Source organism: Stenella coeruleoalba (assembly GCF_951394435.1).
Source record: "Stenella coeruleoalba genome assembly, chromosome: 2".
Taxonomy (NCBI): Eukaryota; Metazoa; Chordata; class Mammalia; order Artiodactyla; family Delphinidae; genus Stenella; species Stenella coeruleoalba.
In genome coordinates this window covers 145,080,069-145,097,599 of record NC_137147.1, presented here as the reverse complement: position 1 = coordinate 145,097,599, position 17,531 = coordinate 145,080,069, and the positions used below count along the sequence as shown (strand labels likewise).

At 33.6% G+C, this 17,531-nt stretch overlaps 1 protein-coding gene across 2 annotated transcripts in view; it reads right to left on the bottom strand.

The window, feature by feature from the left end:
* VPS13C (vacuolar protein sorting 13 homolog C) overlaps window positions 1-17,531 on the bottom strand; it is a 177,043-nt gene that overhangs the window by 141,023 nt on the left and 18,489 nt on the right. For both annotated transcript variants that reach the window (XM_079913053.1, XM_079913054.1), the window contains exons 3-5: window positions 17,048-17,090; window positions 13,657-13,752; window positions 12,149-12,250 (exon numbers count right to left, since the gene is read on the bottom strand). In XM_079913053.1, coding sequence (XP_079769179.1) covers window positions 12,149-12,250; window positions 13,657-13,752; window positions 17,048-17,090 — 241 coding nt within the window. The remainder of the gene's footprint in view (window positions 1-12,148; window positions 12,251-13,656; window positions 13,753-17,047; window positions 17,091-17,531) is intronic.

Genomic DNA, 17,531 nt, shown 5'->3' with positions numbered 1-17,531 from the left:
CCACCACCACACCAGCTCTACATATAAATATATATGCACCCAAAATAGGAGCACTTCAATACATAAGGCAACTGCTAACAGCTATAAAAGAGGAAATCAACAGTAACATAGTAATAGTGGGGGACTTTAACACCTCACTTACACCAATGGACAGATCATCCAGACAGAAAATTAACCAGGAAACACAAGCTTTAAATGACACAATTGACCAGAGAGGATTAATTAATATTTATAGGACATTCCATCCAAAAACAGCAGATTACACTTTCTTCTCAAGTGCACAAGGAACATTCTCCCAGATAGCAATCTTGAGGAAAAAAAATGGAGCTGGAGGACTGAGACTCCCTGACTTCAGACTATACTACAAAGCTACAGTAATCAAGACAATATGGTACTGGCACAAAAACAGAAATATAGATCCATGGAACAGGAGAGAAAGCCCAGAGAGAATCCCACACACCTATGGTCAACTAATCTATGACAAAGGAGGCAAGGATATACAATGGAGAAAAGACAGTCTCTTCAATAAGTGGTGCTGGGAAAACTGGACAGCTACAGGTAATAGAATGAAATTAGAACACTCCATAACACCACACACAAAAATAAACTCAAAATGGATTACAGACCTAAATGTAAGACAGGACACTATAAAACCCTTAGAGGAAAACACAGGAAGAACACTCTTTGACATAAATCACAGCAAGATCTTTTTTGATCCACCTCCTACAGTAATGGAAATAAAAACAAAAATAAACAAATGGGACCTAGTGAAACTTAAAAGCTTTTGCAAAGCAAAGCAAACTACAAACAAGACGAAAAGACAAACCTCAGAATGGGAGAAAATGTTTGCAAACAAATCAACGGACAAACAATTAATCTCCAAAATATATAAACCGCTCAAGCAGCTCAATATTAAAAAAACAAACCAAATCAAAAAATGGTCAGAAGGCCTTCCCTGGTGGCACAGTGGTTGACAGTCCGCCTGCCGATGCAGGGTTCACGGGTTCGTGCCCCGGTTTGAGAAGATCCCACATGCCGCGGAGCGGCTAGGCCTGTGACCCATGGCCGCTGAGCCTGCGCGTCAGGAGCCTGTGCTCCGCAACGGGAGAGGCCACAACAGTGAGAGGCGTGCGTACCACAAAAACAAAACAAAACAAAACAAAACAAAAAATGGTCAGAAGACCAATCAAAATATGGACAGAAGACCTAAATAGATATTTCTCCAAAGAAGACATACAGATGGCCAAGAAGCACAAGAAAAGCTGCTCAACATCACTAATTATTACAGAAATGCAAATCAAAACTACAGTGAGGTATCACCTCACACCAGTTACAACAGGCAACATCAGAAAATCTACAAACAACAAATGCTGGAGAGGGTGCGGAGAAAAGGGAACCCTCTTGCACTGCTGGTAGGAATGTAAATTGATACAGCCACTATGGAGAACAACAGTATGGAGGTTCCTTAAAAAACTAAAAATAGAATTACCATATGACCCAGCAATCCCACTACTGGGCAAATACCCAGAGAAAACCATAATTCTAAAAGACACATGCACCCCAATGTTCACTGCAGTACTATTCACAATAGCCAGGTCATGGAAGCAACCTAAATGCCCATTGACAGATGAATGGATAAAGAAGATGTGGTACATATATATGAGGGAATATTACTCATCCATAAAAAGGAACAAAAGTGGGTCATTTACAGAGACATGGATGGATCTAGAGATTGTCATACAGAGTGAAGTAAGTCAGAAAGAGAAAAACAAATATCGTATATTAATGCATATATGTGGAACCTAGAAAAATGGTACAGATAAACCGGTCTGTGGGGCAGAAATAGAGACACAAGTGTAGAGAACAAACGTATGGACACCAAGGCAGGGAAGTGGCGGGGGTTGGTGGTGGTGTGATAAATTGGGAGATTGGGATTGACATATATACACTAATCTGTATAAAACAGATAACTAATAAGAACCTGCTGTATAAAAAATAAATAAGATTCAAAAAAAAAACAGAGTTGAAATTCTCACATAGTTCATAATCAATGACCAAACGATAGCTAAGGCATTACTCAATGGAAATTACAACCTATTCCAGTGTCCTTCTTTTATTTTAGATTTTAATATGCATTTCCAAATTAAAACTTATTTTTGAAGTTACATTGTAATCTAACATTCATTTGACCTTTGAAGACAGAAATTAAGTGGCAATGTGTATAAATAACACGTGGCATAAAAACTACTTTTACCTACCTTTTGAGCGATCAAGACCTTTAAAAGGTTTCTTAAAATGTTTTTTGTGCTTTTTACGTTTACGTCCTTCTCAGTGGAAGCATTTTAGTGAGAAAAGGATAAAATTCAAGTTAGCAGATGAGAGGACAGAAAAGAAAACAAGAGACTTCTTCCTGACAGCAAATTTTGGTACAACTCACCTTACTTTATTCTAAACTGATCTGTTATTTCAATACAAGCAGAAATTCACAAACCTTCTTTAGTCTAGAATAACCTTCTTTAATCTAGAAAATAACTTGGCAGGTGCAATTATACAAAAATTGGGTAAAATAGCCATACAGAATGCCCTTTATAATATTTATGACTGCTTACAGTATGAAGTTTAATTTCAGCATTACCAAAATATTGGAAATGTAATAATGACAGGATAAAAAGACTTTCAGAGAAAGGTTTTGATAAGTGTGTGGTAGGAACACAGGAACACAAATGAAATGAATGGGTAGGCTGCCGACAGATGACTTCCTCTGGATGATACACCTCACAAGCAGAATACTTTAATAACTTGAGGACATAAAGAATACAAAAAGGGCAAAAAAAAGTACATGGACTTGTACACTGAAATTAGCTTAATAATTCCTTTAACACCTCATCCACTTTTATTTGGCACTGCCTCACTTCATGGCATTAACCCAAACCTATCTTACCCAACTTACAAATCGTTACATTCAACTGCCTATTACACATCAACTCCAGTCCACGCTCTTGGGGCAGCCTCTGTATGGTCTCCCCTGCGTCCAGTCTCCACTGTTACCGCCAACCTAACATCCTTCTATACCGCCACCAGACTTGCATCTTCTAAAATACTATTCAGGCCTGTTAATTCCCTGCTCAAAATTCTTTTAAAGGCTCTCTGCAGCCTGCCAGATAAAATGAGAAAGTGTTTGCATGACACAAAGGTCCTTTCATGATCCGACTCCTATCACCCTGTCCTGTTCTATCTTCTGCCACTCATCCTTGCACTGGATACTTCAGGAATACTACTTACACTTTCCAAAACAAACCGTAACTTTCTAACGCCTAATGCCTCTACATGTTTCATTCCCTGAACTTGGTTTCCTCTCCCTGAAGTTCTTTACCAGGCAAATTCCTAGGAGGCTTCCAAATCTCAGGTCCAGCACTACAGCCTGTGTGAAGCTTTCTTTGACTCTTCCAAGCATCTCCAAGGCCATCTACCCCTGCACCTTATATAGACTTCCATTAAGCAGTGATTACACTGTATTTGAAGTGTTTGCACAACTCTCTTGTTACCAGGCAGGAGTCTTCATTAGGACAGGAATTATCCTAACATCCAGGCACAAAGCACATGATACGTATCTGTTCAAATGAATCAAAAAAATCCACATCTGAACATTATAATAAAAATATAAGCTCAGTTAATGTTACATATATTTGAGAGAATATACATGATATTTAGCTTAAAATGTTAAATTCGTTCTTCCTTGATATTTTAAAGCAAATGGTCCTGTCACTACAAAAAACTAAGAATCAAATCCTGGGTTTTAAGAATAAAACCCTAAGTTTCAAGAAGAAAATATTTAATAAACGTATAACAAAATCTGGACTTTGCTATTACCAGTAGTTCTTGTCACAGTGATGTTCCCTAAGCCTTTTTCATTTATAAATTAAACATTCAGAAAAAGACTAAGTTCTCAACGAAATACCATTTGAAAAGAAACAGCTAAGAAAGCCAGAGTAGCCCTGAAAACCATCCCACTTAAGTAGAAAGCTTTTGGAGACAGGAGTTCAGCTGCCTGGGTTTAGAATCTACCATAACTCACTCTTCTCACCTGACCTCCTATTATCTTTCTGGTTTCACATTTGTTCTAGCACTTTGTTCTGTCTTTGATCTCAGTGTTAGATGCACCACGTTTAAACATCTTCAAATAGTTGCAAAATCTAATCTGAGTACTACATATTTCTTAAGAGAGAGTTTCTGTTTAATCGGATGGACAATAAATTCATGATCCCCAGTCACTGTCTAAAGCCGTTCTCAAATGTTTTGGTCTCAGGGTTCCTTTAACACACTTACAATTTAAGAACCTTAAATAGCTTTTCATTAGTGTGGGTTACAGCTATTGATATTTACCATATTGGAAATCAACACTGAAAATCTTTTTAATATTAACTCATTAAAAAACCCATTATGTGATAGTACAGTTAACATGTATTTATGAAAAATAACTATATTTTCCAAACAAAAAGTTGTAGTGAGAAGGGTGGCATGGTTTTACAATCTTACAAATGTCTTTAATGTCTGGCTTAGTAGAAGACTGCTGGATTCAAATATCTGCTTCTGCCTTTGCTCTTTTGGTATATGTTGTTTAGATTGAAGTATGTGAAGAAAATCTGACCTAACTACAGATATGTAATACGAAAAGGAAGGAACATCTTCACGGTCTTTTCATGCAATTATGGATACTACACCAAACTCAACTACTGATAGCTTCTTAAAGTTGCACCTTGGAAACTGAAACTCTATCAGTGTATCTTTCGCCTGAATTAAAATCAGTCTACCTTGCTCTTTTATACATTCATAATTTTTTACCACCCACTGATAATATGGAAATATTACTTCACTGAATTATGCAGATCTTACAAACACTGAGTCACTTTATTATTTAATATCAAAAATCACATTGTTAACACAACTCTCATCAGAAAAGTCTTTTAAGTATGGGAAGCCATCAAGCTCAAAGTGGCAAATACAAATTCCCCAAAATTCTAATTTTTGTTCAGACACTCAAATCTTTCTGCTGGCAACAAACACTGTCAGTTGTTTTTTCTTAAAGTTGTATTGTTGAAATGTCTACCAAACACCCTAATCTGAGTAATAATAGTCTGTCAGCCGTTCTTCCAAATAAAATGGCTTTCCATGAAAAAAGCAACTGGTTTCACTGACAACCCGAACAACTGCACAAGTATTTTTCCTTGAGACAATTATCCTGCTTCAGTCTGCAGAAGTACCTTGTGTATGCTTCCTCTTTTGTCACGAAACTTCAAAGACACATATGCTCAAGAGCTGTAATTTATTAAAATTAAAATTTTTCTATTTCATCAATGATATTCTTAAGTAAAATTGGTGCTTTTTCCATTTTATTTTGTTTTTTACTGTGAGTGATTGGTAAGGAACAATACAATGGCTCCTAATAGTATAGTTCAGTGCCACTGCCTCGATTCATTTAAGGCAGCCAGCAATTTTACACAACATTACTTTTGCACCATCAGCACCAATGTCAACATACTGAAACATCAAATAATGTCTTAGCATTATTATGAAAATAGTTTTGACTTTTTGAAAACCACTGCTCTAGAAGTTTTGGGTTGGTTGGTTGTTTGTTTTTTAACGCGGAAGGAATATACACTCAAACTGAAAACAACGAAAGGATTATAAAGTACACACAAAGTCCTGGACAACTAAAGATATCATCAACAAACTTATTCTCATTTCAGAATCATCAAATTCTAGGCCTAGGTTTTTATCCAGGCTAATATACCTTTTTGGAATAAAAGGAAACTCTGAATCAATGAGGTTTTACTTTATAGTGACCTCTGTCTGTTTTGTTTTGTTTTTAGCAATGCTGCCCAATGATTTTGTTACAAGTTTGAATGGGCCAGTGGAATTCATTTGTATCCTGGAGGCAGGTTGCTCCTAGTAGGATCAGAAAACACTGCCCCTGGCAGACTACAGAAAGCTGGTTCAATTACAACCTACAAAACTGGACAGTGAACCATGAGTATCCCCATGCTATCTTTTATATTAAACAAAGTGACTCAAAGACAAATTAACATAGTCAGCCACACTTACTCAAGGGGCAAATTTGTACAAAGAGAAACTCCTTTCAGGGTAATTTCATTCAATGCTGTGAAATCTGCATGCAACTTATTCTTCCATTTGTCATAATGAACCTAAACATTAAAGAAGTTTCTAGCAGCAAAAGTAATTATATCAGGGCTTCCCTGGTGGCGCAGTGGTTGAGAGTCCGCCTGCCGATGCAGGGGACACGGGTTCATGCCCCAGTCCGGGAAGATCCCACATGCCGTGGAGCGGCTAAGCCCGTGAGCCATGGCCGCTGAGCCTGCGCGTCCGGAGCCTGTGCTCCACAACGGGAGAGGCCACAACAGTGAGAGGCCCGCGTACCGCAAAAAAAAAAAAAAAAAAAAAAAAAAAGTAATTATATCGTAGTGCTTATTATTGTTTACATTTTGAGATAGAGACCCGACTTGCCATTTAATCAAAAGAAATTTTAAGTGTGACTGAGCTAATATAACAAATTCCTGAAAAGTTATAGGGAATACAGTTAAATAAATCAAATTACTGTGTAAAATATTAGAAATTATTATTTTAATGCGCTTGGTAAACTTCCTAGGATACAAAAGAATCCTACTGTAAATCTTAAAGCAGTGAGCCTTCAAATTTGCCTTTTGTGAGGCTGTCCAGGACAGTAGTCTACAGGTGCCTCCAAAGCTACTACAGAGGTGAAGCAAATCAGGGAGGACATGAGAAGAAAGTCACAGAAACATCTCTTATCAAGGTTCTAAATAAAGTCTCACTCAAAAAATAAAAGGTTCCAATTTATTGCTTTTTAAAAGTCTGAAAACCACTGCTATAGGAGAGGAATTGCTTAATTGAGAAACTACTATTCTACAGAACTAAAGTCAAAAAGGCAGTCCGGATCTGAAAGTTATCTATAGATCAAACTGTAAGCTTCATAAGGGCAGTGGATTGTGTCTGTTTCACCTCATGAATATTCAGCATCCAGCATAGTGCTTGCTACTAGAAGACATTAAGTATTTGGTGAATGAATAAAATGCTGAAGGTAGAGAAAAGGAAATGATGGTAAAGGGGAAAAACATGAATTACATTTCCATATTTTCTAAAAGGATGACACGTCATATGAACTCCATTAAAAGCACAAGCATGGATAAGAATATAATTTTGTATGTAGCTGAATATAATTAACCATGCATACCCACCAGGCTTGATGTCCTTGTAAACAAAGTTTTCCAAGCCATATATGAACTCCCCTGAATGTGCGCCTGCATCCGCATGGCAGCGATAACCAAAATGCAAAGCGTTTAAAAGACACCTTTAATTTTACACATAAAATATGTCTAAACTTAGTTCAAAGAATTAGAAATCATGTAACAGAACAAGTAAAATCCAGTGACACCAAAACAACTTACTTCTAAGGAAATATTTTCAGTGACACTATTTTCATTCTTTCAACATATAAACTTTGTTTTCATAACATTAAAACAAAAATTCTTAATAATTAAAATAATAATTTCAAATTAAGCAAAATAGACAAATATCAATTATGGCTAATGTCTCATTGATTTGCCAAATTTTCCAAGAAAGCAAAAATCTGCTGTTTTGGTTCCCTTTTTCCCCACCATTTTGCCCATTTTCAGAATGAAATGTTGCTGTGATATTCATGCTAATTTTAGAGTCAGCTGAAATGAATTCATCTTACTTTAGTGTATGTTCCCTTTCAGACACATTGTCTGAATCCCTTCTATCCATTCTTGTCAGTGATGGCTAGGTAGCACCATCTTCCCTTTCCCTCCTCAAATCTAGCCTAAACACCACTACAAGCTTACCTTCCTAAAACACAGCTGTGATCACATCACTCTCCGGATTTCTTTTAAAAAAGTAAAACTTACTTTCTCACTGACTACCAATTAAAGTCCATTATAAACCAGAGTCAAGAGCCAGACTGAGTTCAAATTCTAGCTCTGTCATTTTCCAGCAGCATAACCTAGAACAAGTTATTTAACTTCCAGCTTTCTCAACTATGTAATGGGAACAATAAAAGCCTTTATATCATAGAATTACGACTATTAAATGAGTAAGCTGACATAAAGCATTTTGAAGAGTGACCCGCAAATAGTAAATTCTCAATAATTATTGTCATCACCATCATGGCATTCAAATCTCTTAAAACTGACCTAAACTTAGCTTTCCAACTCACGTCCGGCTGTGCTATCAAACTTCCAAATTCTTAGCTGCTCCCCATACATGCTCTACATTTTTTTTTTTTCACTGTCCCCTTTACCATCGCTGTCCCCTTTACCTAGAATGCCCTCTCTCCTTTCTGCATACTCATCCTTTAGACTCAGCTGAAATATATACCTTCAGTGTCCACCGTGATCTCTGGCTGAACGTAATATGCCCATTATGAACTCCCGTAACACTCTTAGCTATACCTCTTTGATAAGACTCAACACTCTCTCCTATTTATCACTATACATGAAGTCTTTCAACAGTAGGCTCCAGGAATTTTCTAATTTTTGTGTTTCCAACAATCTGTTGAACAGAATAGCATCAGACTTCTCAAAAGTACCTGGAAGTTAGAAGATTTTGCCTTCAAAATTCTAATTTTAAACCCAGCATTCTATCCCCAGCCAAATCAAACAAGTATGGAAGTAAATTACAAATCTTTCAGACTTGAAAGGATTTTTAAAATTATATCCAGTGTATCCTTTCTTAAAAGTTATTAGAAATGTTCTAGCAAAACAAAGGAACAAACTAAAAAAGAACATAAGGCAAGGGACCCAATGAATTAAAACAGAAGAGCAGTGAAGACCAGTTCCAGGATGACAATTATGCAGCAGAACTAAAAAAACAACCAGTTCAGAGAAAGATCTCCAAGAGGGACAGGGGAACAGGGAGAGGACCAACAAATGGGTTTGGCCAATTGGAAAATAACACTGATAGTCATATGATAAATAGATTTCATGTAGTACACAAAAAGAATTGAAGATAAATTTACAAAGAAGACCAAGCAAGAAGCATTTACAAATTCAAGAAAAACAAAAGGCTACATAGCAAAGGAAATATAATCACAATACATTATTTGACCTATGCAGTGAATAATAATTATATTGTCATAGTAATGTAAATTTTGACTCGTAATTGGACAAAAATTATGATATAACCATTTTGTGAGAAGACAGAAAGGGGAATTTAGGGTGAAAAAATTGTAGGAGAGGTGAACTCCTTAACTACTATAACAGGAAATCCAAAATAGTGCCTTACATTAATACATTAGACAACAAAGAAAGTTAATATTTCTAAAATAGATGGTTCCCTCTAAGGAGTGGGTCTAGAGGGTAGAGAATGGTGGAATACGAAACTGACATTTTTCATCATAAGTCTTTTTGGAAAAATTATTTGATTTTAGAGTTAATGTTAACTCTAAAATTTTAGCGTTTTTGATAAAATTAACATTTTAAAATACAGAATCTATATAGTATTTAAAAATCTTTTGGCCTCACTAGGAATTTAATATTTCCCTTTACTTTACAATAGCCTTTCCAGGAAAATAAGCTCACTACAATGAAATAAAAGAAGAAAAATATCAAGAAAGTTTATTTTTACAGTTAAGCAAGCTCTCTAGAAATGAATTTATATTTCAATTTTCTTTTTTTCCCACATAATAGTGGGCAGTACTTTATTTTAACAAATGAAAGAAATTAAGTAAAAATAATTTTTTAAAGCAGATCAGCCTGAGGACTCTATTTTCATTTTTATCATCTGGTGCTTATAATTGAATCACTTCCTCTCCTTACCTCCTAGTCTCTATACATACACGACAGTGCTTTTAAAATCAAGAAATAAGTGGAAAAATAATAAGTATGAAAAATAAAGTACGGTAATCAAGTCAAAACTATTAATTAATAATGGTGAAATAGAAAGCACCTAAAGGCCAGGGTTGTCTTATCATTCGTACGAATAACATTACATGAACGTAGGATCCATATTCACACAAACTAGAAAAAATACTTATATGCAGTCAAGATAATTAAATGTATTTCTTGACAATTAAAGGAAAAAACCTCTATCAACATATTTCCCAATTCCTGAATTCATCTTTTATACTCAGAAAAACATTTTTCTGACAAATCTAATGTAATAATGTTAAAACTGAGTTTCACTTTCTGAATTTTAGTTCTACCCAAAAAAACCTAAATTTTATCATCCAAGAAGCTACAATGTAATGATTATATATTATATAAGCCTAACAGCCCCATTTACACAAGCTTAATACTACAGATGTTCATCCCCTATATATTTATCAGATCATCCTTAATAGCCTCTCTGCCAGACACAAACATATAAGTTTCCCTAAGTATTGAAAACCCAGGAGTCAAAATTTCATAGGCACTTAATACAAAATGTATAGCAGGTTATCATTTTGCTGATTGTCAACTACTAAAACAGGAGAGAGTATATACCATGCTTTTTCTTATAGTTCACTGGAAACACTAAAATATTTTTTAAGCAATCACAGCTATTTCCATTCCAAATAAAAAAAATAATGAGTTTGGGGTTTGTTTCTCAAGAGGGAAAATATAACTTAATTATACATATTATAAATTATTATAAGTGTATAACTACATCTTATAGCAATATATCCAAGCATATATAAATACACCTATTGATGACTACATATAATTATATATATTTGTGTTAAGAAAACAGATTTAATCTGAATTGATTCAAGAAAGAAAGAAATAAAATTTTAGTGCTCTCCAAGCCTTTTTCCTCATTTTTATAAAACTACTTCTAATTAACCAAAATTGAATAAAAAGAAATACTCACACCGAACTGTCATAAAACAAAACCACTACCACCTTGCTTTATCTGGTACATAAAAGTACTAGAAATGAAGAAAACTGTTTTCATGGAAATATAGATCCTTAAGTTTCAGCAGAAACATAAAATATGGTTAAATATGAAAAGCGAAAGGAAAAAACATGTTTAGGCTTTTAAAAAATTCTACCATTAAGACAGCCTCTGTATTTTAAGTATTTAGTACTTTTTTGTAAAAGAATCAGTAATTCTGAGTAAGAGAAAAACACTTGTGGCAAAAAGAATTAGAATCATTAATAAAGAATTTTAATCAGCAAGCTATTTTTAAGAGAGATTTCTTATTGATTTAAATAAATATCAGCAGCTTAAGCTAGGAAAGATAACTTATTATAATATCTAAACATAATTTTTGTCATTTCTAACTCAACATTTGCCATATTTTTTAAGAGAGACCAAAGAGAAATGCCTTAACATTTTTAGTACCATCTTCTTTCATCACAGAAATATATAAACATGCTACCGAATGACACAAAAATGATGTAAAATGCTATAACTCTCACACCCCAATCTGCAATTGGGGTATGATTTGACTTGAAAGAGAAAACCAAACTTGGAAAGGCTTGGAAAACTCCTTCAACTCACCATCCTACAGACTACTCTTTTTCATCCTATCCTTATTGTTGCTCCATAAAGCAAATTAAAATACTCACCAGATTTATTTTTAGATAAAAACAAAACATTGAAACTTGAGACAAGATGTTAAAATGCTGAAATCTGAAAAATCAAGTTTTTAAAACTATCATGTATAATATAAACAGATAGCTAGGAAAAGAATTACAGCACCATTTCCTCTAAACATTATTTCACTATATTAATATACCAAACCTTATTATCTTTCAACAACACGTGTGAAAATGCAGACAAAGAAACCATTAACCTTTGGGAGAAACAAACAGGCTTGCAAGAACTCAAAGAATTTGGGAAGTCTCCATTAAGTAGCACAGTAGAAATGACTGGTAAGAAAAGTAAGAAAATTTAACTGGCAGTGAGATAAAATAATCACAAAGGCAGTGATTCCCAAGTGTGTGTCATTAAAATCTTTACAATCAATATTGTGAGAGATGATTTTAAAAGAAGATTCTTTCTTTGGAACTACAACTTATGAAGGCCTATGAAAGAACCCTCTTTACAGAGCATTAAATATATCTAAAATATAGGTATATGTACATTTATCTAAAACATAAACTTATTGTACCTTTCTCCGCTGCTTTTTGAAGGGCTTCTTCAATTCGGGATAACTCTTTCTGTTTAATATCTTGCAAGGATTTTTCTTCCTTTTCAGCATCATATTTAATACCTAAAAATGTATAGTTAATTCACACATCAAGAAAGGCAATTAATAAATAAATAAGAAAAGTTCAGGCTCATTATAATATTGTATTGTGTGTGTAATAAGTAATTTTTTGTAAGTCAAAAAACATTTATATTCTTTAGATTGGTTTTACAAAAAGCTTAAACATAAATGATTCTTATTTATTTACAAAGCTTACATCAAAAGGAAAAGGACAGAAGGAAAGGAATTAAAGGGAGAAAGAAGATAGGAAAAAGGATATTCGGGGAAAAGGGTGAGTAGAAAGGTGAAAGGGAGGAACAAAGAGAAAGCTGAATGTATACCAAAAAATTTCCAGTTATTATATCTGAGCGGTAAAATTTTGAGTAACTACAAAAAACATGTAATATTCAATACCCGCTGGTATCAATGTAAGACTGATAAAAAGACTTTCAGAAAGTAATTCAACAACATGTATCAACAATCATAAAACATATATATCCTTTTAATCTAGTAATCTCATTTCTGATCATGTATCCTAAGGAAGTAACACAAAATGAGTAAGATATCTATAAGAAGGAGGAGTTTATAATGTTCCCTATAATAGCAAAAAACAGTTGGCAGACCATAATGGAATATCATATAGTCTTTCAAAATTGTCACTATCACCATGAAAACTGTGAAACATATCAAAAATATATATATTAACCAAAAAAGCCAGATCCAGTTGTATATATAATAAATGCTACATCAAATCAAGCATGTATACAGTAAAGACTGGAAAACAAAAGGTAAAAATAAAAATTGTTTCTTTTATGGTTGAGAAAATATAAGTAATTTTCCCCTAAAATACCCAAACTTTTCTTAACATTATATTGTACTCAAACTGGAAAAACATTAATAATGAAAGATATCACTTTAAAAAACATCAGTACTTTAAAAATTAAAATACTATAGTTTATAATGAAAAAAATTACCTACTTTACACACATTTTTGAAAGAACATTCACTCAAAATCAGAAGCAACAAAATGGGAAAAAAAATTTTCCAGTCTGTAGATTAACACATTTTTAAAAATTTATTTACTTTTATTCCCAAAAGTAAAAGTCTAATGTATCTCAACTTAATAGGAAGCCTTAGTTGTAGAATAATTATTCGTTGACAACAGAATAAATTTCAAAAATGGTTGAAATTATTCTTTCCAACAATAGCATAAAAATATTTTATATAAAATGTGGCAATATATGTGTATATGTAAAATGTATGTATTGTATATGTGTACATATATGAATATGATTAGTTTATTTCTATTATCTTCTTTTTTACTAAACATATTAAAATACTTAGCGTAAGTAACAATTTAATTTTACTATGATGCTATATAATTTTACTATGATGTTTACTATAATGCTTATAAACCTAAAATAACATACTTGCCCCAGGGACAACAAGCAGGTATAATCCCTCTAGGGTCGCAACAACAGCTTCTCCATAAAGGTTCTTCCAAGGAATCTTCAAAGTTAATTTATCTAAAGGAACATAATTTCAACCTTCTTATTTGGATGCTCAAGAAGATATACATTTCTCACTTTTCATTAAGAGAAAAAGTACACAAAACCCTTCACACATACAGTAGGTACATCACTCAGAAAAAAAAGAAAAAAAAACCCAACACAGTTTAAAACATCTTTTCCATATTATATTACCATTAAGGTGACTATTCACATTGTGCTTTATATTTTTCAAACTTTTTGATAACTATTAATTCATTTAATATTCCCAAACCATAAGAAAAATGAGGCAACTATTACTTAAGTTTTGAAAAAAAAGGAAACTCAGTCCCAGTCAGGTTAAATTATATGCTTAAGTGCACCCAAGTCATCAATGGAACCAGAACTGATGGTCTGAATATTGTACATGCTGTTCTAGCCATACCTACAACTTCATCTCTACAACATTAGTATAAAAAAAAAAAAAAATCTGTTCAAGATCTCAGGAATTGAAGCGGCAACACAGAGAAGAGTACCAAAGGAATAGAACTTTGACAGTATGCCAAATTGCTACAACTGGAAGAGGCCAACCCTAAAGACAAGGTATACTGTTTTATGGTTACTAGTATTATGAGTTACAGGAGTTCAGACCAGTTATATTCCAAATATCTACTTATAAATCTCATGAAAGGCAGAACGCATCTTCTCTCTTAGAAACAATGGGATTAATATCAGGTTCTGCAGAAATTTACCTACAGAAACTTTCTCACCCATAATAATAGATGAACTATGGCCCTAACTGTCACTAAGCCAAGTTTGGAGTTTTACGGAAAAAAGCTACGCAAAGCAGGAGAGAAGACAAAAAGGGCATATTCTCAGCTAAATTTTGAAATGGGCAAAATCTGTCTTTGGTATCTTTCCACATTTATTTCTTTACTCTCTTCCCAATCTTCAGTATGCCCTTTCTTTCCAGGTCTCCAGGTAGCCAATGTCCCAATCTGCCCTCAACTGTATTAGAACAATTCTATCCAAACATTTTCTACCCCCAGTTTTCCATGTTCCAAAATTAAATACCTTCTCTCATCCCAATTTAAAAAACAATGACCCTACAGTCATTATACTGAGAGCTATAGTTCTCTCAGTGCTGCCAATCAGACTCTTAAGACAAAGAATCTGATTCAACTAACTCATGCTAATATGTGAATGACTAAGCTACTTATACCACCAGAATCATTGGCACTTTTAAATAAAGATGCTGAAAGCTCAAAGAATTGTCAAACAGGATAAAAAGCTCAAGAGGAAATAAAATAATGCAATGCAAAGGGAGGATATCTTGATTCACCTGAATGGCTATGGACACAAGCCAGTTTTAGCTGGGAATCTCATACCAAGGTTAAAATCTCGAATTATTTCTCCATCTAAATTTTTATTTTTCTCCAGCTTATAAAACTGATGAGTTTCTTAAATGGTTCCCACTTCAGAGGACCTAGAGGTAATGCCTAGAGGTAGTCATTTCTAAGTCTGTTGATCTTACAGTGAGTACCACATATATTTATAATGGATAGTGTTTTATTTGTAGTTATCTCACCAACTCGTAAAAACTGATTTGATTGCCTTCTTGGTGAGCATGAGACTGAAAAAGTGGGAAATGCCCCTTTAATATACCAAAAAGAGATTACCTGTTCTCTACACCTTTTCTTCTTTCCTTTTACCCTAACTCGTTATCCTCCCATCCTTAATTACTCTGTATTCCACTGAAATTATGTTACTGCCTTCCTTTTATAGATCACAAAATTTTTTTAATTTTTAAGTAAAAGGAGTATCCACAAATATGCCTAGCTCTTAGAAAACCACAACATCCTTGAGCCCACTTAGCCACACTAACTCTACAGGTTAGGTGTAATATTTTAACCTAACAGTAATTTAATAACTAATATAAATGCCCCATAAACCCAAAAGCAGGGATAAGTAGAAAGAAAATATGCTTTGCATCCTTACATGTAAAGGGTCTCTCATAATTCAGTGAGCAACCTTGAAGGAAGCCATTAAATTCTTATAATACTTTAAAAGCAAACAGAAAAAATTCTGAACCATTAGAAAATTTCTTCCAAAATATGTCTAGTGGTAATAGTATAATGAATAACATGTAAGTTCTTTAATCAAATATAACTCATCCAATACCCTGGAAATGACACTGCAATATTTTGTACTAATTTTAGATCTCTATAACTTCTTTAAGGACAAAGATATATTTAGCCTTGCTTCTCCCACAGCAATGTATCTCAAAAGGAAAAGAATGAATGAATGGCTATAACTTCACTCAAAGATTTCGATTAAGCATGTAGGGCTACAACAATACTTCTAGAACATTGCTAAACATCACCGCCTCACAAAGCACAAGGCTCTGTGTAACAGACGAACAAAAAATCTAATGCGAGCCCTAGGGATACTTTCGATCGAAGGGAAATTTTTTCAAGGAAAAAAAAAAGGAAAATTTTTAAATTTTTATAAAACGAACACATATATATAATGTAGATTCACAGAAGTATTCAAGTAATTACTAAGAGATACTAGAACAGTAAAAGACAAAGCCTCCCTTGAATACAAAATAATGAATGAAGAAGGAAAGTGATGTGGTGAAGTAGCAGGGTGATGGGGATAGAAGGACGGATGGTGGCATAAGTGAAAATTCTAAAGTAAGGGTAAGTCATGTAGGGTGGTAATTTATATTTTTTAAAAAAGTAAAAACCAAGTAGTATGGACTAGTTGAAAGGACTTGATATATTAAACTTCCTATTAAAAAATTTCTCGAACAAAGATGTATGCTTAGTTATGGCTGATCTTGGTGTAAAAGTTTAGCTGCAAAGGAAGACTTTCTGCTTAACAAAACATATCCTCTATGCCACACTGCTGCACAATGTATCAAGTGAAATGGCTGAACAAAATATGAGGGAAATAAGCTACACTTAAATTCTCTTTACTAGAGTTTGCAAATTACACTACTTTGACATATGAAGAAAAATCACACAAAATTTGCATTTCGATTTTGAAAATGAAGATATTTTTGTGTGGTGGAACCAAGCCTGAAAAACATCATTGCAGTTCAAATGTCCTTCCACTTTAGAGTGTAATTTCCTAAACTTTTGTCAAAAACTTTGATGTATATACTAGGTATAGTATACATTAGGCTCAGAACTCAGAAAGCTCTAATCAACATAAACCAAAAACCTCTCACATTTTTTTCAAGCTAAAAATGATGTTTGAGATTAAATAACAGGAACAATAAAAAACTAAAAGGACGAAGAAAAATTCAAATGAAGAGTGAAGTACTTACCAATTTGGCCAGCCCTGACTTTAAAAGGAACATCCAATTCACTCTTCAGAAGAAAGAAAAAAGATTAAAGAACATCTTAAATTATTAAGCTCCCACCCAAATCACCTTTCTATCATAATTTAAATACACAATCATCTCTAAGGAAAAACAAAATAAATTTTCTATATTTGAGTAACTCATAAAGGATATGTTTCTCAGCTGAAAAAAACAGTTTTTATTAACTTACACTTGACTTTAAAGAAAGAATTCATAAGAGAAGCAAAATTATAAATAAGAACAACAGAAAAAGAGTTTGTAGTTAAAGAAAGTAATTGTGTAAACTAGTTAGTTGTTTTAATAAACCAAACCAAGCCAGATGGAAATTCCATGAATTTTTAAAGTAACAGGTGGACACTGCTTATGTGAAATACTAAAAGGAAGGAAAAGGAAGATTCTTTTCACTTAAGTTGAAAACAATCTTCTTCAAGTAAAATATTCAGTAAAT